The sequence below is a fragment of the Rutidosis leptorrhynchoides genome, unplaced genomic scaffold, assembly GCF_046630445.1.
Source record: "Rutidosis leptorrhynchoides isolate AG116_Rl617_1_P2 unplaced genomic scaffold, CSIRO_AGI_Rlap_v1 contig297, whole genome shotgun sequence".
In the NCBI taxonomy this organism is placed as follows: Eukaryota; Viridiplantae; Streptophyta; class Magnoliopsida; order Asterales; family Asteraceae; genus Rutidosis; species Rutidosis leptorrhynchoides.
This window is the reverse complement of record NW_027266539.1, coordinates 52992-76522: the sequence shown is the minus strand read 5'-3', so window position 1 is coordinate 76522 and position 23531 is coordinate 52992. Positions and strand designations below refer to the sequence as shown.

The 23531-nt window shown below is 32.1% G+C and overlaps 1 protein-coding gene and 3 pseudogenes across 1 annotated transcript; 1 reads left to right on the top strand and 3 right to left on the bottom strand.

Moving 5' to 3' along the window:
* Positions 1-4274: 4274 nt before the first annotated feature.
* On the bottom strand, positions 4275-4863 carry LOC139882664 (cold shock protein 2-like). The gene is given in 2 exon segments (XM_071866942.1): positions 4275-4313; positions 4315-4863. Coding segments are annotated over 2 exon segments (588 nt in total).
* A 1549-nt stretch (positions 4864-6412) lies between these two features.
* Positions 6413-8339, bottom strand: LOC139882652 (uncharacterized; annotated as a pseudogene).
* A 2058-nt stretch (positions 8340-10397) lies between these two features.
* Positions 10398-12611, top strand: LOC139882663 (uncharacterized; annotated as a pseudogene).
* A 1497-nt stretch (positions 12612-14108) lies between these two features.
* Positions 14109-15066, bottom strand: LOC139882653 (uncharacterized; annotated as a pseudogene).
* Positions 15067-23531: the final 8465 nt, after the last annotated feature.

Here is a 23531-nt window from a genome sequence, read left to right as displayed (position 1 = left end):
TGTTACTTGAAGGAATCATATTGAATGATTCTTTTTCTTGGTATCTACATTTTCTTGGTCTCACCTTATTCATCTTGATTTTTTTTCTCTTTTTTATAATTAATTTATTTTGATTCAAATATTCAATAAATTATATCATATACTTTTTAATGTCATATCACACAATTTACAAATAAATTATTGGTAGTATAATATATATTTTTATTATATATTTAACCATATATTCATCTATTTATCTAACTAAAAAGAATCATCTATTTATCTTACTACATTTATAATTTTTTAATATTATTATAATATATATTTCACTACACCTAGCTCATCCAATCATCAATTAAACTTACATTCAAAAATACATTTAAATGCAATCGAGATGAGGGACCCTTATCAAACCAAATCAGTAAAAAATTTATAAAAACTGGTAAAATTAGAGCATTCCTTAATCTCCCATAAATTTAGGTTTATTATTTAATTAGGATTTTTTCATTTTTATTTAATAATAATATAATTATTGAATAAACAATTTTATTTTCTAAGAAAATACGCCCCCTCGTTTGGGAAACGGTGCCTCCGTTTCAAACCGTTGTGATCTGTTGAAATTATGGTGAGGAAGGTAATAGGAAGAAAGGAGACGAAGCTAAGAAAGAAGAATGATGAAGGAGTACAGCGTAAAGGAGTCTTGGACAAAGGTGCTTTTTCAATTGTAACACCTGTTTACTCCTTTCCGGTGACATATTCCGAGAAGAAAGACAGAGTACTGCTTCAGCCTGGGCTCTAGTTTCACTGGTCCAAACGAAAGCCTTCAGCACAAATGGGCTGGGACACAACTCTCGGCCCATTCGTCTATGACAAACCCAAACCGAAACTCACTCAACTGAATCAGTTGTTGCAGCTGTTGTTGCTTGTGCTAGAAGGCAATGTCTTCCATCACAATTCAAAGTCTTCCATCACAATCCTACAACACTTCCTTTCATTCTAAAGCATGGTGAGACCATGCTAAAACATGTCTTTGATTGTAATCCAAAGTATGGGTGTAGATTAGACTTTAGTACTCGTTTTTCTTTTAATAATCTTCCATTCACATTGTAAATTGTAGTATATATATGACACACAATGTAATGTACAATTTAATTGAATTGAAATCAATGATAAGAAAATAGTTTTTTTCAATTTTGTGTCTTCCATCTCTAAATTTCAACATGATCTTTCATATATACACTGTATATATAGATGATCAAATCAGGGTTCTTTTTGGTCAAAAAATCAGTGTTCTCTTAAAAAATTCGTGCTGTATATAGTATTGCTTATTTTTTGTTGGAACATTATAATTTTTTTTTGGAATAACATGAATTCAGTTAATCACTTTGTTAAGGCGATTACGTTGAATGTTTTAATAATCAAAATCTTATTGCGTAAGTCTTCAAAAAAAAATTGACTGGAGGAGACATTGACTATAAAGCAACTGGATGGAGAGAAAAGATTATGATAATTAATCTATTCATTCATTTTTCATTCCGGTATTTTGCTATTTTAAATCAAAATCATCGTCTTATAATGACCAATTTAAGAGATATAATTTTGTAATACTATTCTCGTATTGTATAAAGTTTGTATTTTTTTAAAAAGCCAGATAATTAGATAAATTAATTTTGAGAGACACTTTTAGGCTCCATTGAATCAAAAATTCCCATATTCGAGCATCGTTTTTATCCGATTCACTGCATATTCTACATTAATTACATTCGTAATTGTCTACCCCGAATTAATTAGAACTATTGGACAATCTTGATTTCTATTGAATTTTTTACGAACTCGAAATTAAAATTTTCCATTCTACACCAATAAATTAAGAGTATAATATTGTCGAATATACCATACTTTCTTCTCATCTCCTATTTACATTTTTCCTAAATATATTATTTGTTTATTGAATAGTTTTTCTATGTGATTTTATTTTTGTATTATAATTTTTCAATATATTGTATAAAAATATTGGGACGGTAACTAGCCTAGCAGACATGTTGAAATTAGTAGTCATGATTTATATTATTAAAACGATGATAATAATAAGATTGATTTGAAATTGCTTACATCACTTCCACATTCACTAACGTATGGAATTCTTCTTATAAAAAGCTCAAAATTGATGTATTTTATTAAATGAAAGGTATAATTTGCTTTTAATAAAATAAAGTGAGAGTTAGATTTTTAAACTCGAGCCAACGTCCGGATACTACACTAATTAGAGGCTTAAATCGTATTATCACAAAAAATATCTCTACTATAACTTCTTTTTTTTTAAAAAAAAAAAGAAACCTACTATTACTTGGTTGTCTTAGTAAAACTTATTTAATTAAAATTATATTGTCTAATAATTATCGAGAACAATTATCCTAAAAGTCATGAGTTCAACTAATAAATATCGGGAGAGACCACGATCGTGCTAGGTCCATTACAGAAGCAAATACTGTAACTTGAGAATCTTGATATCAACATATCATTTTGATTGACGCTTGTCATGTGTATTTTTCATACCATTCTGTTCTCATCTCTCGTAAGTGGTAAAAGTAGGTCAGACACCGAACCATAATTGACAGAGGTGATCGATCGATTAACCATATGGACAATTTACGCCAATAATTCATCGGAGAGAACCCTAAATTGATATGTTCAACTTGAATCGTGAGAATTTAAATGCGTTTTTAATTACTTATCGCTTTTTCTTATTATAGTGCTAAGTGTAGGACACACGAGATACGGTATAAGGTAGAATATCTAAACCAAATTCCGAGACAGGGAGTCAAACCAAATCAGTTGCATTTTCACGCGACTTTTATGGACCAATGGAAGGTTTTCAGCTTTTCCAAAAAGTGTGAAAGGCACAGAAAATATAACCATATTTTACTAGATACAGTTTATGATAATCGTCAAAGGTACATTCTTTTTATACCTTAAATAGGAGTATTTGTTTTAATTCATTTAAAATTTGATGAATATTGTTAGATACATTAATGTATTTAGACAATCCTCCTTTCATTCACAAGTAAACGATTCGTTTATTTTTTTTTATTCATTGATATGAATTGTCAGATACATTAATGTATTAGACAATACTCCACAAACGACACGTTTATCTTTTGTTCGTCGATATGAGTCATTTAGACGGAGAGAGTAACATTTAGACAATAATTCTAAATTAATATCGTTTTAATTTATTAGATTCAATATTTAATGTACTTAAATAATAATAATGATTAAATAAATTTATTTTTAATGTATTTAAAAAAACGATTTGAAGACAGAAGTAAAATATTTTATTTTAAAACATAGAGAATAATATTCCATGAATGCATTTTAGGGTAGGCAATAACAAAAATTAGATACGATTCATTTTAAATAAATATAAAAAGTAAAAAAAAAAATCAGAGGTAGTAACTTAAAGCTGCATTTCTACACTAGTACAAAAAGTTTTGCTTACTTTGCTTACAGAGAACGCGAATTTTATCTAAAAAATCTAAATAGGATAATATTGAGAGGCCATGTATTTTCAGACATATCCAATTCACTAGGAAAGATTCGTACAATGGAGGAAGGATGACCAAAATGAGAAAATCAATTGCTCAGAATCACATTCGATTTCAATATTAACCCACAATTGATAATTGTCCCAGCTTTGAATCAGTCTCAGTAATCTTAACAAATGCAAACGATTTTTACTCTAGGATTTAGATATCGGACAGATCAAGACGAAAAGGGAATTGTTCTATAATAACTTGAAATAAATAGATTTTCAAATTTATAAACCTCCTGGATCAGAGCACGATATCTGGGTTTATATTATAAATCTTAATTAAGGGGTTCATAATTACAACTAGTAACATTTAATGAACGATATAATGATTTTCAAGCTTATAGTAGCAATCAAAGATCGGAATCAATTCAACCATCATCGGAAAATTAAAACAGTGAGAGGCACTTCTTCTATTCAACAAATTGTTCAGAGACAATATTTTTGATTATCGATTTCATCATCATACTTCTTCTTCTCTCTACTGTAAAATCCTAAGAAAACCCAGAAAGACCAGACCCATCACCGATGATGCATCAACAAAAGGTGATCACAACTTGAACCCAGAAAATTTAAAATGAAAACGACAGACAGACACTACTATAGAGACCATAATCGAAAGACCCAGATCCATAAAAACCCTAATTGAAAAGAGAAACCAGCCAAACAGACGATAGTAAAACGAACAAGCAAACCCTAGAGACAATTAAGCCCTGCTCTGAGAGCAATCCCTTGCAAAATGCCCCAGCACCACCACAGTTATAGCAGCTTCCACCGCCGCCACCTCCTCCGTACCTTCCACCACCACCACCTCCATGTCCACCGCCTCCTCCACCATATCCACCACCGCCTCCTCCATAGCCGCCACCACCACCTTGTGAGCAATCCCTCGCCATATGTCCTTCCTCACCACACTTGAAACATCCAGAACCGCCGCCGCCGCCTCCTCCATATCCACCACCACCACTACCTCCGTAGCCTCCACCTCCATACCCTCCTCCACCATAACCACCACCACCCCTTCCTCTTCCACGGCCTCCGCCGCCTCCTCCACCACTGGAACGGCCTTGAATGGATTCGCCGTTAGGTCCAGAAACATCAACAGCCTTAGCACGGCCGCCATCAGTTCCAACGACGTACTCGACCTCTTCGTTCTCAGAAAGGCAACGGAATCCGTCGGATCGGATAGCACTCTGGTGGACGAAGATGTCCTCACCGCCATCTTTGGGGGTAATGAAACCAAACCCCTTTTGGTCACTGAACCACTTAACGGTGCCTGAAACTCTCTCTCCCATCTCTCTCTTTGTGTTCTCTCTCTCTAGAAATCACCCCTTTCTCTCTCTAAACTGATAGTTTGATTGTGAGCAGATCTGAGTGAGTGAGTGAGACTCTGTTGAGTGTGTGTGTGGATATATGTATATAGAGAAGGAGAAGGGCAAATGCAATTGATGTGACTGCCACGTCACAGTTTTTTTCCTTGTGGTGGGGTCCACTAAAATAAAAATATATTTTTTTTGGAAATCAAAGAGACGAGTTTAATTTTATGTGATCGGACGGCCTGGGAATTTTGTGAAGAGTAATCTCAAACCGTCCATTTGTTGATGTACGTACATTTTTGATTTTGATTTTACAGGTTTGGTCAAATGTGTACTCTTTTTTTTGTTGACTTGACTCTGTAGTCTGGATATGGCTCGGGTAACATCGCATGTACCTGTGTACAATTAATTTATAGATAAATACATTTCCATCCTCGAATTATATAAGTTTTGCCTTCTTGTAGACTGTTGTTTTGAAACTACGATTTACTACTCCCTTTGAGAATGAAACTTTTTTTTTCTTTTATAAATGCAAATTGCAGTATTCATTCCAATAAAATATCCAAATGAATAATATCTGCTATATTTAATGGTAGCTCATAAAAAAAAAAAAATTCACGAATGAGAAAGAATTAGAATAAAACCTAGTTTATCAACTATTTAGGAAAAGCTCGAAGAAAAAAAAGTTTCTCTTACCTTCTTATTATTGAATTTTAGAGTGGGGAAACAAAATACGAGTACTATTTTCTTATATATTAATTGATTATGAATTTCTACTCTCTTTGAAAAATAATAATTTTTTCGTGTCAAAATACTTATCGATTTACATTTTCATTTCATTAAAACCAATGAATGTAGATAAAATCATGTCCGTCTTTCTTTCTTTATAAATATATAATGGACAAATATTTTGAGATGGAGATATAAAATAGAAATGAATAAATATAAGCTTTCTAATAGATTATTTTTCATCTAAAATGTTGTACTCGGTATATGACAAAATGTGACAAATCGTCGTTCCAAAAATAAAATTACATTACAAAAGAATTGTACCAAGGAAATCAAACTCTGAAATGTTATGTAGGAGAGGCAGCAAGCAAGAAAAAGAACACGAATGCAGAGTAATACTATTTCTACGAAATTTTTATATACAAAATTTTATATAATGATATAATTTTATCTATGTATAATTTTATTATTAATCATATAAATTGTAAAAAAATTATGTGTTTAATGTAATCATTTATAATTATAATGTCACATAAAATTTTATATCAATAATTTTATAAGAATAGCATTACACCATCAACGTGAAATGTAATTTAGGAAAATGAGAAGTTTTACTAAACTATGTTATCAAGAGTTTTGATGTGGTCAAACTCCAAAAAAAAAAAAAAAAAAGTTTCACAGCAGTAAAATGCTACTACTCTATAAACATTTTGGGAAAAACAAAATTCGTTAACTTACAGATATTCTGTGTCATTAAAAATCAAGAAAATGTCATACAAAAATTTCATTGATGAATGAGTTAGTGGAAACCTCTGGATCCTCTAGATTGATAGAGTTCCAATCTACTCTTGGCTTCTGGTGTTAGAGATTTGATCATGGGATCATCGATCAAATGTGCTTGCTTGGTAGACCATTCTAGGACTGTAAGAACCTCTTCTCGTGCAAGAGCTTCGCTATCCGGAACATGTAATGCAATATAATTCAAGAGTAGTAATGCCGGAAGTTGCACCATTCGTTCGCCGAAATAAACGAGTTGGATCAAATGCTTGGTTCCTCCGGCAGCAATAATAGCCTTGGCGTGGGTCACATGAAGGAAATTGTCGGTGCAGGCGAATTTGTTCAAAGTGATTGCTGCTTCATATGAAATGTCCGGTTCATTTTCATCTAGTAGTTTTACCAATGGGCCGATGAACCTCATCTCCGTCGCACGAAAAGTCCTAGCCAAGTTCCCAATCGTCCTGATTGCTGGTACGAGAAGATCCGAGTCTGCCTTTTCGATAATTTTTAGGAGCCGATCAGCTACAGCTTTGGCAGATGGTGAAGTTGGCTTGAACGCGTTACGCCTCAAGTCAGAATTTTGTTCAGCCACGGCAGTGATTTCCATCAACGCCATGGCTGAATAAGATTGAACTTCTTCAGGCCCTTTTTCTAACAAAACAGCAAAACAAAGTAAAGCCTTCGATTCCGTTATGCTTCGACAAATCGTGACATTCCCCTTTACATAGAAGCCATAGAGCTCTAGCAGCCATTGCCTTCATATGGTTTCTCGTAGCAGGTCGACATGTTCTTTTCCCTTTATGCTAGTCCCGGCTAATTGGATATTGTTCGTCTGATTCTGCTGAATCGGCGGCTTACCGTTCAATAGTTGCTTAGCATTAGATGTTGTATTCTGTCCTTTAATGGCTAGAGTTATTGGTAACAACATTGTGCATTTGGTTTGGACTTTCATTCCCCATAGGATGTGAAATCGTATTGGTTTCGTCATTCGTAACGCTTTGATTTCCAGCTTTGTTAGAATTATTGTTGCCCAAGACGACTGAATGAATCGACATTTGTTGCTTGTTAGCAATTGCATACTTGCTGTGTTCTTGAACGGTGCCTTGAGCCAAATGGCTGACGAGAAACCGAATTATATTGTTCTGAGCGAAATGATCTTGACATTTCGGATAATTCGCAGCCAGTTCCGATACAGACCAAGCAACCTCAGCCTGAACTTTCATATTTCCGTCTTTGAGGATTTTCGCAAACACATTGCAAACTCCAGCATTCACAATCTGTTCGACACATTCCGGGTCACGGCCTAACAACCCGATTGCCCTGGCAACATTCTCTTGACCTTCCATCTTCCTTCTTTAGCCAATTTCAACAATGGAGGAATCCCACCTTCCTCGATAATCAACTTTCCATAACGGTCATTGTCACGCGCCAACGATACAAGCGAAGCAGCTGCGTCCGATCGTTCCTCTAAAGACCCTGTACAGAGAATGGCGATCTGTTCCCAATAAGGCATAGAATCGGCTCATTCGCCGCGATCGGAGGCAAGCCGAGGTATTCATCGTCCCGATCATCAGCCGGAGCTGAAACCCGCAACAACCACGTGACATCACCTATTGAATTCTCTAGCTGCATTGTAGTTTTCCGAAAAGCAGCAGCAGGGATGATGGTAAACACACCGCTTCATCAGATTGTTGGCACGACATTTTTATAACGAGCGCTAAAGCTTTGTCTAGGACTTGTTCCGTATCTTCAATGATTCTACGAGTTGGCCGCTCGTAAAGGTCGTTACCTGCACGCGCCGCCTGACGGAGGAGGGCGGCCAGCTTCTCTGTTTTGGCTTTAAGCTCAATGCATTCTTGTTTGAAATTGCATGCCTCGTCGGCTGTTTTTGTGATCTGGTCAGCCAATTGTATTGGCCTAGCTAGGATTTGCTTCACAATGTCCGCCATGGAATTAGCGGACTCTGCTCGCAAAGTAAATCTTTTTTCAGCTACCACCTTGTAAATTTATTTATTTTTTCATGCCAAAAGAACAAGGGTTTTCGTTAGATTTTTCAGATCCTTGACTCCAAATAACGTGGAAAGTTAGTTTTTTTTTTTACCAAGAAGATATGGTGATGAGGGAGGAGATGGTGGTGCCGCCGCCGGTGAGAGACAGCGGAGATCAGGGAGAGTACTTTGTAATGGTCAAACGATGTTTTCTCATCAAACTTAGTTGTAGGAAAAAGCTATTTTCATGGCCCATATATAGAAAAAGCAAATTTCCTATTCTTTTCCTGAATAAAGCTGAGCCGTAAAAATGGAGTTTTATACCTACTAATTATTTACTTAATAATTAATGACGAATCTTTTGGATGTTTGAGACTAGCTAGTCTTATGTAATGGTTCGGTAGCTATAGCGTAATAAAGAAAATAAGCTTCGAAAATATATTTCATGTTTATTTTTTAGTGGTGGAAAACGAACACGAACAAATACAAATAAAAAAAAATTATTTAGTCATGATCATTTTTTATATTTTTATTCATATTTATATTAATTAAAATTTGGAACCAATTAAATTATGTCATAATTTTCTTAAATACCGTAAATAAAGTTTTAAAAAATCAATTGCATTAAATAAATAGAAAATGAACCTAATAGCAAGATGAGTTTGAGATCAAATGATTTTAAAAATAAGTCAAATTAACTGTCATGTACGAACGAAAGCGAACACAATTTATCCGTTCGTAAACAATCGTATTTAAAAGAGTACTAATATTCATGAGCGAAAACGAGCGATCAATGAATATAATTACATAAACACATATTGTCATCCCTACATTTTGATGTATATATTACTATCCTGTCTTTGATGTATATTTATCCTTACTTTACGATTTAATCATTTATCTTTTTATATTAAAATAATGATTAAGAGTTGAGTATTAGTGGGAGAGATTTAGTGGATGGGTAAATATGTAAAAAATCCATTGAAAATGCTAAAAACGATAATTATTTAAAAACAATTTTTTTTTTTTTCAAAAACGAATACGGAGGGAGTACAATAACCTAGTAACATTATTTTCCTGGTCCTACAAATTTGAATTTTTCTGTTAATTTGTAATTTTTGGATACATACAAGTAAATTCATCCATGCGAATTCGTGCATTAAGCAAAGGTACTACGGATTGCATGCATAATTTAGAAATTCGTTCAGGTACTAATTGTGTGGTGGCAAAAGCCTGTAAAATCACGTACTATTAATTAAGTTGGTCAGGTCACGAGTCCTTAAAAAGAGACATGCAAATTTAATTTATGTCCTCTGAAAAAATAAATTTTGATCGATGTCTTCTAGTTACCATAACTAGAGAAATTATGAAGAAAACGGAATGAAAATTCCTAAACAAGCAACGACAAAGCTATACTACTTGTAGGTTCCCATCTCTGGACTCTTAACTATATATATATAAAAATAAATGAAAATTTAATTTCAATGTATTTTTTAACCTAGTGTTTTCAAATCTTTTGTTTCTAGTTTAGATTTTTTTTTCACAAATTTATAATACAAACTGTCCACACAAAATCTGTCCTTAAATCGAATTTAGACTATAACCTTTAAGTGAAAGAAATATTAAACCATTAAATGAACTCTTAATTTTTAATTTTCTGTAGTTTAGGCTTTAGATTTATCCTGCAGAGTGCATAGATTAAAAAAAATTCACTTTCAGGTATGGATTGTAATTAAATAGAGCAAGAGTCAAATCGATTCCAATAAATATTAAATATTGGTTTCATTCCTATGTGTTTTCCACCTGAAGAAAGGGCAAATAAACTTGGTTGTAACTTTGAGGAGCTACATGAAAATAAAATAAAAGTTTAAGGCCTCGTAATGCTATCATCCCCAAATAAGTTAACAAGCGGAGTTCTTCCCGCCACCTCCTGAATTAGGGTTCATGCTAATCGGAAATTGAATTCATCATATATTATTACTTGAATCTTTCAAAAATCGATTTTTTTTCCCTGCCGAAATGCCAAGTAATAATAAGAAAGGAAGAGACCGACAATTCCACCCAAAGAACAAATATGCAGAGCTGCCACCAGATTTCAATCAATTAGCTTCGTTGTACCCTTCTTTTCAAACCTTTCGTCTTCCACTCTCGTGACGTTCGACCCAGAATGATTGGACCGATTTCAACGCTACCCGGGAGCTTACACGTGTCCTACTCCTTCATGGTCGTGGCCTCAACTGGTATTTCTCCTTCCTTTTAGCTTGTTTATTTCTGACTTTGAAAGTTTGTTAATTTCGAGTTCAGATGGAATTTAATGAGCTACTTAAGCTCAACTAGAACTTCTCTAGGTTTATAAGCCTGGGTTACTAATCGAGCAACGTTTGAAAATCTCGTATTCGTAGAACAAAGCTTAGACATCACTGTGCAGCTCAACTAGCAGGCAATGAGCTAGTCATGAACGATTGCATTCGTTCCTTTCATCCTTACTTTCATATTTTTTCTTACAATTTTTGTCTAGATCAGTAAATCAGAATCTCAGATACTCCGAGGGAGAGTGCATTTTTTTTTAGTTCTGGTGGGTTGCATTTCAAAGTTGGTATATTTTAGGAGCTCAACAGTGTAATCTATTTGAAGTAATTTCACTAGCTTAGAAATAAAAGGAGATATCAAATTAGTGTTGGAACTTTAAAATGCTGTTAGGAACGCTTAGAGGTTGTTGCCAATCTATTCTGATGTGTTTTCTTCCCCCTTCATATTACAGGTGGATTCCTGACGGTCAGCTCTGCCCGACAGTGCCCAACCAATCAAATTATATACACTGGATTGAAGATCTTCTGTCATCAGATGTCATTCTGAAGATGAATACCAACGAGGATAAAGTACGAGGCTTTGACATAGGGACATGGGCAATTGTATTTACCCGCTTCTTGGAGCTTCTCTTCTAGGGTGGAGTTTTGTTGGGTCAGGTAGGCAAATGTAGTATTATGCCTATTGCCTTAGCTGAGTCGAAATTCAAGTTTCCTATTTGCCTTAGGGTAGCATGTGACATCAACTGACCATTGTTTATGTTTCGGACTATGTTTTAATACTCCAAACGTCGCAGATATGACTGATGTTGCACTAGAATGGGCTGAGAAAAAATGTTAAGAGTAATCCACATATATCTGAACTCATTGAAATTAGAAAGGCCATGTGTTGAAAAATGGTTTAAAAGAGTACTCTAGAGGAGGTAGAGCATTTGCCTTCTTCATCTCTATCTGGTCAGCCCTACTGATTCCAATAATGTTCGCTATAGAGACCAGATGCTCGTTGATGTGGTCAGAGATGGAGAGAAGTTTGTCTTCAGCATGTGTAATCCTCCATTTTTGAGTCTATGGAAGAAGCGGGATTGAACCCGAAAACTGGCTTGTGGTGGGACCCCTGAAGAGATGGTTTGCTCAGGTGGAGAAAAGGGTTTCATTACCTCGTATTATTGAAGACAGTGTCATATTGAAACAATCCTTTCGGTAATGTCATCATCTATAATTCTATCATTGTACTATGCACTTTGGTGAAAGTTCATTCACTTAAAAAAAAGAGCTTTTTTACTTTTTTGTATCTAGGTGGTACACTTCAATGGTTGGGAGGAAATCAAACCTTAAATTCTTGACATCAAAGCTTTGGGAGGTTGAGTCACCATAGTTCAGACAACTGAATTTGTACAGGGACAAACCTGTCGATGGGGCCTTGCTTGGTCTTTTGTGTCTCCTTCCGTGAAAAAGTTGGCACCTCCAGTGATTGAGAAGAGAACCCTCTCTTCATGCTTCAGGTTTGAATTCCATTTTTCGTTTAAGTATAATATCTGTAATTCTCTAATACTTTTATACATAGTCTACTATACCTGTTCATGCTCACTTCTAATGGTGATGGTCTCCTTTACAGGTCATTCATCGTCAATTCAGCGCGATTCATGTTTTGCAAGCAGTTGAATCTTTTTTCCTGCTCCAGTGGTGCATATTTGTAAATGAATGCTCGTCCTTCACGGTTGATGTAAGTAATTTCTGTTTGGTTTTTCCTTGTTGCTGATCTATCACATGCTTAATAATGATGTATGCTTACATCCAATAGGATATTTTTTTAATAGATCATGGCATCGGTGGACAATTTGATGCAATCCTGAAGGATGAGGTTGAATGTCTCGATGCGTCGCAAACCATAGTCATGTCAAAAGACGTCCAACAATTTCAAGTTTGAGTTACTCCTTCAAATGATTTATGTTTTTAGCATATCGGTATGTTTATTACTTTTGTGGAGCATGAGTACAACAAATGTTCTACTATTAGAGCTTATCATGATAGAATTATCTATTCTTGTAGGCCTTTCAGCAAATCCCAGGCACACTACTGATGAAGGGATCATTACAACATAAACACAACCCTCTCCCAGGTCTTTACTCTTTACCTTTCAAATCTCTCTTAAACAGATTCTATCTGTAATTACACAAGTCATCTTCTCTACCAAATCACGTAGGCTTATATATTCTTTCTGTCAGTTGTTTTCATGACCAAGTTATCTCATAGTTAATGGATCCCATACTCAAGTGTTCATCATCCATCCAGTATAAATCTTGAGTTTGAAAGTTCCTTAATTAAATCATCACCTGTAACTCTGTCTTGAGTTTGCCAATTACGTGATGTTATCGAACAGAAGTTTAGATACTCAGCCAATCAAGGGGTTTACTATTGACAAGTTACAATGGAAGAATTCTGAAGTGTGTATGAGGTCCCAATCATTACGCAATAGCTGGCTTTTATCTTTGCAGGAGTATTCACCCCAGTAATCCAGCGACTAGAAGAAGTTTTGAAGCACAAATTTTCTAGATAACTGCCCATTGTAATTCGAGCAAGTTATATATTTTGCCTCTCATTCGGTGTGGTAACATCGAGATTTTCGTATTCTTGGAGAGGGGAAGAGATAGATGATCAGTTTTACGACACACCCAGTTCAAAGACTGTAATTTCTGTTCAAAATTCTTTTAGTGCAAATCTGGTTCCACGTTGCCTTCTGACCCACCCTAATCAATTTCCAACGTCAATTCTTGCTTGTCCACTATGTGTAGAGATGTGATTTTCAGATCACTGTCTGTCTTGCTGTTAGGAACTTGATAAATGCATAAATTAGGTTTTACTCACCTTTCAACATTGCAATTAGGTATATCCATTAAGTACGTATCAATCTACACGTTACATCGAGAAAATAAACAAAATCTACACGTACCTCATTTGGCACACCCGACCGGATAGTGACTAGGATAAAATTATTTATCTTCGTTTGGATTCAAGCGGATAAGAGAATTGGATAAAGTTCGGGAGATCAGTCACATAATTGATTCGGTCAAATGGAAAACATTTACGGAATAATCGAATGTGTATTTTTGGAGCCTTGGCTCCAAAAATACCTTTTAAAGTGTGTTATTTTTACTAAAAATGGAAAGAAAGAAAAAAACACAGCTTTCTTAGAGCAAACACAAAACGAACACACATTCGATTCATTTTTAGAAGCTCAATTCCATCATCACGAAGCTTTTTCGAGCAACTCTGCCATATTTATTCATATTTATAACCAATATACACAAAACTCTTGTACACAACAAATTTCTGTACGTACATCACATTCACAAATAACAAGATATAAATAATTCAGACGAACGTTGATTCAGACGAACGTTGAAACAATATTATAGATAATCAATCAAGCCTTCCCTTCAATCCTGGCGTGTGTAACTCCAGCACAAGCGTCGACAAAATCCCCATCAATGAAATCGGACGAATAAATCTGTAACCGATCAGCAATCCCTTTGGCGAAGCATTGAGTGATAAACAGCCTAGCATATCCATGGATCCTGTCAGTCACAGGCTTAACACACACAACAGGATTATCAGCTTGTGGGGTCACTGTATTCTCCACCCTGTAAAAATATTTCCGACTTGAACATGGCGGTTGGTGGCTCAAATTCTTAAGATTATCCTCGAATTTTGTCGATGGCAAATCGGTGTTCACCCAATTATCCTTCAAATATCCAGCACTCCACAATGGACTTCCTGGTTTCGGAGCAGGAGACTCTCTGGGCTTCCAAACACAAATAACTCTCTTCGGCAATAACTCCGCTATCGTCTTTCCAAAGACATGATCGTCCTGATGGATCAGATATTCGCCGAGTTTCTCTTCCAAGTACTTGTCGAAATCGGGTGGATCCTTGTGCCCGAATTCTGTCCTGATCTCTAGGATTATCAACTCTGACTGTGTTTCTGATAGGAATTTCTTGACATCATTTAGGACTACATCCACACTATACGTTTTTAGGGGTCCGTGGCAGATATGACGAGTCTCCTCTATACGAATATCGAGGACCCTCGTGCCTACAATGAGCTGTTTGTAGATCGACAGGGATTGGCATTGAGCGAAAGGGCGCGAAACGAAGGGAATCCCAATTTTGTTTGTAGCCGAGTCATGGGTTCCAGGAAAATACAATCTTGTTAACATGAAGCTTTTCAGGATTTAGCTCTTCCATCCATTTCTTTCTATCGGACGGATGATAATCACATCCCGGAAAATCGCAGCCGCAGCTTTCATCTAGACCGATAAGAATTTTCTTCTGCGCTTTGATCTGTTTACGCCTATCTACTTGTTTGGAAACCTGAGCTCCCATGATCTTCTTCTATAGCTTTTCTTGTTGTGTATTATGATAAGAGTAAGAATTTGGTGGGTTTTAATTAATGAATATGCAACATTGTGATATACAATTATTGATTTGTTGATAAAATTTCAACAAATAAATGACTAGCTTTCATTTGTCTTTAACTATGGTGGCCAAATAATTGGTGGAGAGTCTCCATTTCTTAATGTCGCTTTCTGCAAGCCAAAACGTGACTCACCAGGCGTTTTTTCCTTCGATAAATCATACGTTCGATTTTTTTAGGAGCAGATTTTGGATGTGTAAATTATTATATTAGGTATGTCGAAAAAAAAAGTCGCTTTCTTAAAATTACTTGGCCAATTGCATGCCTACACAAAAAAATAATCTAATGTAGTAGCTGGTTAGGATATTCTGCTTCCAACTTTCCCAATGTTATGCTTATAAAGCAACTTTAATAAATTGTATTTTAACCTTGATTATGTATTATTCACATGGCACCATTAACAAAGATTCCAACATGAATTAGAATTGTAGGCTCTTTTCAATACGATAGGATTAACATCTTTTTATATATAAAAAAAGAAGTCAGAAATCAGAACACACCATAAGTTGATATATGACAAAAAATTTATAATTAAAATATTAATATCAATAAGTGATATGTGTCACAACATTAATTACGATCTTTATATAATAATCTATCACGTGTATACAAAATAAAAGTACTATATTTTAATATAATTTGAAATTTAATGATTAAATTATATTTTTATGAAACAATGAGGATAAAATTTAAATTATATATATCATGTATATATAATTAAACTTTTATATTTTATTTTCTTACAACATAAACCAAACCAAACCAACTAGCCTCAATTTCACCGGGTAGAGTCGGCTATATGAATCATCGCATTTAAGTCCAAGGATAATATGTGAGTCACATGACATATCATAAATCATATAAATATAACATCATGTATAACATACGATAGTAAAATAGATATAATAAATCATGCTATATAATATAGAGACATACTACCTATTTTTATAAATAGTCTTCTATTCTAGACCAATGATATATCCTATCCTATATATAGTTTTTCTGATTCTACGAAACTATCTATAAAAAATCGTCTACATGGATACTACGACGTCACTTTCCTCTCTCAGCTACTAAGTCTTCTGTAATACTTAAAATTTTTAAATCCTTCATAACCACCATCTCCTACGTAAATCTAGGTCTCCCTCTCCTCTCTACACCTATGTCTATGTCCTCACATTTTCGAACGGGAGCTTCTCTAGATCTACGCCTCGCATGTCAAATATTAACCACCGGTATATTTTAAAGTCAAATATTAATAAAAAATAATCATTTTATTAAATTAAAATACAAATTTTTTATGAAACTATTTATCTGAAATATGAATTTCTTTATCTTTATTTGTTCATCAAATAAATTATATTAGGTGTTGATATATCAAGAATAAATATAAATACAAATAATAATTAGAATAATTTTATGATAGTCCACCTCTATAATAAATTATATATTTGATATAAATAATATAGAATCGGAGAATTTAAAAGCATAATAAATGAGAATTATGCTCAAATTAATTCAAGAGAGAGAGAATTGTGTCCAAATAATATTTAAAGAAATAGTGATTTTCTTTGAAGTAATATTGTTCGTAATCAGGGTAGAAAATTTAACAATTTGAATATGGTAACATTCAAAGACAATCTCCTACCGATAATTGTTCAATTGAATTAATTTATGAGTCAACGGTGGTAAGTTAACGAAATTTCCTTTGACTTCGTAAAATCATGCACCGATAATATTATCAACATTATAAAATTAATCGTTATTTTAAAATTCACTACTATTTCCTTAGATGATTAGTTGTTATAATATCCGTGTTTGAAATTAAAATAAAATTAAAAATATGAGTTTCCATCTTTAATGTCCAATTTAATTTAGATTTAACATAATTTGAAATTAAAATGAGTTGAAAATGAATTGACATTGATTTATAATTATCGAGTTAATGGATCAAATTCAAATAATATTTAATGATATTTTTTTATGTTTATTTTTAAAGTAAGAAAACATCGGAATGGCAATAAAATAAAATATTTCATTAATCATAAATACTATTTTGATTACATCATAATTGCCTACACAATGAATGATAAAACAAAATGTTTCGATGAGATGTAAGATGTAAGTATTGCTATCCATTATTTAATACATATTAATTCTCAATTTTAATCAATTACGATATTATTGTATTTGATTTATGTCATTAATTAATTATCGAGTTATTGGATCAAATTCAAATAATATTTTAATGATGTTTTATCTATGTTTATTGTTTAAAGTATGAAAACTTCGAAATGGTAATAAAATTAATATTTCACTAATCATAAAAAATATTTGATTACATCATAATTGCCCACATAAAGAATGATAAAAAAAAAAATTCGATAAGATGTAAGTATTACTATCCATTAATTAATATTATAATCTTCTAATATACTTAAAAATCTATTCACGAAACCTCTTACCAAATCTATATCCTAACCTATTACCTTGGAACTCAGCAACTAACCACGATTTTAGCTTCAGATTGATCAAAATTGGGTCTTGATTCACTCTATTACCTAAAAAACAGGCTTATAAACCGGATTGTTTTATAATACATGGATTTGGGTCGTAATAATCATGGTTTGTATCTGAAAATATCTCATTTCCTTAATTATCATGAATAGTTTGAATTTAAAATCATGATTTTAATCAAATAATTTGGCCGAAATTATAGAGCAATAAATTAAAATATGAATTTAATTCCTTTAATTATGCAATTTATTTTGTCTATATAAATATGTATCTTTTTTTAAAGTCTCACACTTCACTTGCTCCATTTTATTTTTTCTCTACCTTTTCTTTCTGTTTATTTTTAATTGCTTTTGAATTTTTGTTTATATTGATTTGTATGTTTTAATTTTTTGCAGCTAATTCAAGATAAATAATCCAAATTCAATGAAGATACATATTTACAGATTTACTTTTAATTATAGTGTTTAATCTTCTATGTATAAAATAGACTAGATTTTCATTTTATGAATATTTTTTACGTTTATTATTCTTTTTTTTTCATGTATTGAAAAGACTAACGACATACTATACTTATTTTATTTGTATATCTTACTTTTTTTTGCAGGATAGTATTCTACTTTTATTAGAGTAATATTGATTCAATGAGCCTCTAGAAATGAAGGAAATCAAGAGAAAAAGATGCACAACTACTTTTCAACATTTTTAACCATCAAATTTATACAATGATAATCTCTTTTTTTTTTAAAAAAAAAAAATTGAATATATTCTTTCGTTTCTAGCTTCCTACATTTTTTACTTTTCAGTTTATAAATTCTCCATTGATTGTTGTTTATAAAAATAAAGTATTGTATATATTTCTTTTTTTTCCTTTTTAAAAAATAAATTTAAGTATGTATTAATTGATTGCCATCGGAAAAAAAAAAAAGAAAGAAAGAAAGAAAAGAATTCATCCATAAATTAAGAAAAAATTGAATTCACTCAGTGACGATACCTGAATTGGAGTTGACTTTGATGGTACATAATATTTCTAAATAATAATGTACATTATCTACAGTTAATTTGATATTTACTATCTATGTTGCATGGAAACAGATATGAATACCGGTACCGGTACGGAAACGGTACACGAAACGTCGGAGTCTAAAAATGTATGGTACGGGTATGTTATTAATATTATATTATTTTATTTTATTTTTTAAAAAGATAAAAAATATTTTTTATCCTTAAAATACTTGAGTCAATTTGACACGGAGTGGTTCAATCCTACATCTCTACCATCCGTTCTAATTCATTTAAAAGTTTTTTTCTGCACTTCCTCTCCGCTGTTCCTTAAAACCTCACCTAAATAATTCTCACCATCTTTCGTATGGGGTCGGGTCTTCAATTAGAACCGACGAATCTTCAAATTGTGGTGGCTCTCCATATCCCAGATCTTGACTTATTATGAGTTTATGACCAAGAATTTAGAGCCATTGAATTAAAAAAACAATCTCGCATAGTGCAGTGACGATTCAATCACAATAGGATATAAACCAACAATCTGCGAATTGAAATTATCTTATTTGCAAGTACTGAAACCTTGTGATCATAGGTTTTTCCTCCCGTTTCTCAGTAATTGAAGTGATTTTATTTTTATTTTTTGTGGGTTTGGCCCAAATTGGTGTGAATTGAACCAGAAATTAATGGGTTGGGCCGAAATTGAATTGATTTTATAGTAAAAACTTTGTTTCTGAGCAATGGAAAACGTTTCCTTCAACGTTTCATCAAAGTCAAAATCGTTTCCCATGAGTTGCCTGTTTCCGATACGCTTGGCATGGTTACGGGACGTTTCTACCACGTATCGTACCCGAACCCGTTTCCTAGACGTTTTCGGTAGTATGACGTTTCCGTGCTACATAGTTTACTACGACTATAAATAATCACTTTTCATTAGCTCTTATCCTTATTTTTTTGCAATTAAATGCAGTAGGATGATTCAATATCATATTATCTTTCCATGTTATATGTATAATTTATTTCCATTGTAAATTTGTAACGACACTGATATCATAATTTTATGTTACATCTTTTACAGTTTATTTTCTAATTTATATATTGTTAAAATGTTAATCATTGACATAAATATATGAAAATCAGTGAAATTTTCATGGGTGGATTATTACAATTCCGGCCATAATATTATATAAGTCACTAAAAACATTATATATTCTGTCAATATTATCTTTTAATTAGCATTAATTTTACTTTTACTTTTTTTGAAACTAATTTTCCTTTATATTTATATTCTCAAATAATTATCATTCAATTTACAAATTAAGATTAGATATTTTGACTTTGACTATAAAAATTTATCATTATATTTTTAATGGATGTCATCAAGATTAAGATTAGGAAAAATCTTTAAATTAATAAATCATCATTAATATTAGCATGAAATTGAATATATAGATTCTAAAACTTCAATTTCATTGAATTTTGTAATTTATTCAAAAAAAAAAGTTTAAAACTATCTAATTTTTTGTATACATCAAAAAGTTTATATCAATATGGAACTATCTCTGTATCAAAATAAATGATGTTTTAATTATATTGATCATATAATACGAATAAAAAATATTATATATTGTCATATCCATATGCAATCGTATATCGACCAGTAGAGTACCATGTCCACACAATATAGTATCTTGGCGAATATATATGGACCTTCTCAATCATGTTCCAAACGGAAAAAATCAAAGTTGTAATCGGATCCGGCAACTTGCACTTCCCATATCTTTAATAATCTTTTAATGAAAATAAAAGTTTATGATTGTTTTCTTTTTTTTGTGTGTGAATGTTGACGATATTACATATTCATAAATTCTATGATTTTGGGAAGTTAAAGACAATTTTCAATATGAACAATTTTTTACAAGCATTGTCTCTTAATGATTAGGAATTCAAATTAGTTTTGTACGAGAATGCAATCTATAATGATTTTAGGAATCATGTCCCCTTAAAAAAGTGTTTGTAGAATCACTTATTAGTTTAGTATACGTGAATGATTTTTATTTCCAAAAAATCAATATTTTTATGCAAAAGGAAATAATTAAAGCCAAAATTACATTACAACTAGCATAAAATTTGGTATATGGACAATTTAAGCTATTACGTAAATAATTTTTATTTAGTACGAATCACCCATTAATTATTAGAGTGTGAATGCAAAGCAAATAATTTTTTGATGCAATAAGAAAAAGCTAAAGCTGAAATTATAATTGGAGTAGATTTCGGTGTATGTACCGTTAAACCTATGTAAATAAATAAATCATTATATTAATTTGAAAAAAATATATGATTAGGAAATAATATTTGCCGACAACTTATTGTTGCTATCTCATCATTCTTAAATCAGTACTTCATCATTATTCATGTAATTTTGAAATTTTTCACACATATCAATATAATTAATCACAATATATATTATTATTATTTTATAATTTTTTTTTATTAAATTATTAATTGTATATGGTGTAAAGTTAGTGGAAAGATAAAAATAAAAAAAAAATATAGTGAAAAAAATGTATTTTAAACTCTTATCTTGAAAGTCAACCTAAATTATGAAATTCAATTTTTAATAATAGAACATTGTATATGTCATCTTAAATTTGGGAGAAAAATAGCATTCATTCAAACCATCTAGCACATTAGTTTAAGTATAAGAAGAAAAAGACCATTCAAACCATCTAGCACATTAGTTTAAAATACAAGAAAAAAAAAGACTATATGAGATTGTACCAATTAAAATCGTGCCCTATAAAATTGTTGTACTTTGTATCACCAAATTTCATATTAAACAATAAAAAGTAAAATTATTTTTTTCCTTTCATCATTCTTCAATGAATATAAATTTATAAATTATAGTCTCTTATGAATCGAATATAGATGAATATGTATAGAATATTTGGTTAATTGGTTCTCATGCTGATAACCCAAATATTAGTAGAGAAAAAATTACATGTTTTCGTTTTTCATATCATATTTTTATTACGTCACATAAGTGATTGATTTCCATTTTACCACACACTTTTTTATAAATAAAAGCATTGATTTTCATTTTAGTAGTTACATCTTCTTACCTCTACTTATGGTTTCATTATTTTATTTTTTATTTTTTATTGATGTAACCTACTACTACTCTTATATAATATTATTGTAATCTTACCATCATATTGACCAATCTTCACATTTAATATTTTTAAATATTAGTCTATTAAAATTTAAAAGAGGCTAACTTTTAGTAATGGACAATTACATGTTGCTATATAGAATAACTAATTGGGTTGGTCTAAATATTTTGATTTTTGATAAAGATGGATCGGTGAAAATATATAAGCAGCAGGTGTGCAACGAAGTTAGATAATCCAGGTACCATGATCATGAGAAAAACATGTCGCTTCTTTGATATTTCATTAACTCTGATAATATGTATCGGTAATTAATTAATCTAAAACATTTACGTGATCGACATTAGAAACCAAAAAGTTTTTATCCATTTCTTTTAACAACAATATGTTTAATAATTATTTTATCTACAGGCCCAACTAAAATTTTACTTTTTTTTTTTTTAAATTTAACTTCATATATTTTTTTACGACTCACATTTGAATTTAATAAGAAAATAAAATTAATTGAACACTATGCAACTCTCTCAAACTTTTCTAATCATAACATCTTATCCATATAATTTACTATCAAACATATAAATCAAAAAACTATATCAAAATAAAGTTGATATCCGGAATAGTATAAACAACCTACAACTCGGAATAAGCCTACAATACGGGATAGTTTAAACAAGCCTATAATTAGGGATAGTTTAAAGCCTACATTCGGAACTTTATAAACAAGCCTTTAACATGAGTAGTCTAAACAAGCCTACAACTAGGAATAGTATAAACAACCTATAACTAGGTATTGTTTATAAAGCCTACAACACGGATACTTATAACAAACCTATAGCTCATGATAGTTTAAACAAGCCTACAACTCTGAACTTTATCAACAAGCCTACAACTCGAGATGATATAAACTAGCCTACAACTTGGAATACTTTTAACAAGCTTACAACTCAATATAGTTTGTACAAGCCTTCAACTTGTGATTATTTAAACAAGCCTATAACCGGGAGAGTTTAAACAAGCCTACAACTCGGAACAATTTAAACAAGCCTTAAAAATAGGATAGTTTAAACAAGCATATAGTTCGAGATAGTGTAAACAAGCGTACAACTCGAAATTTTATAAAGAACCTACAACTAGAGATGATATAAACAAACCTACAAAATCGGAATAGATCAAACAAGCCTACAACGCGGAATAGTTTAAACAAGCCTTCAAAATAGGATACTTTAAACAAGCTTAGAGCTCGGGATAGTTTAACAAACCTACAGCTAGAAACTTTATTATCAAGCCTACGAATCGAGACGATATGAACAAGCCTAGAACTCTGAATAGTTTTAACAAACCTACGATTCGGAATAGTCAAACAAGCCTTCAAAATAGGTAAGATTAAACAAGCCTGTATCTCGGGATATTTTAAACAAGCCAGTAGCTCGGGATAGTTAAACAAGCCTACAGCTCGAAACTGTACAAACAAGCCTATAGCTAGGGATGATATACAAAGCTTACAACTCGGAATAGTTTAAACAAGGTACAACTAAGTCTAGTTAAACGAGCCTTTAAGATAGGATAGTTTAAACAAGCCTATAACTCGGGATAATTTAAACAAGTGTGCAACTCGAAAATTTATAAACAAGTTTACATCTCGAGATGATATAAATAAGCCTAAAATCGAAATAGATCAAACAAGCCTA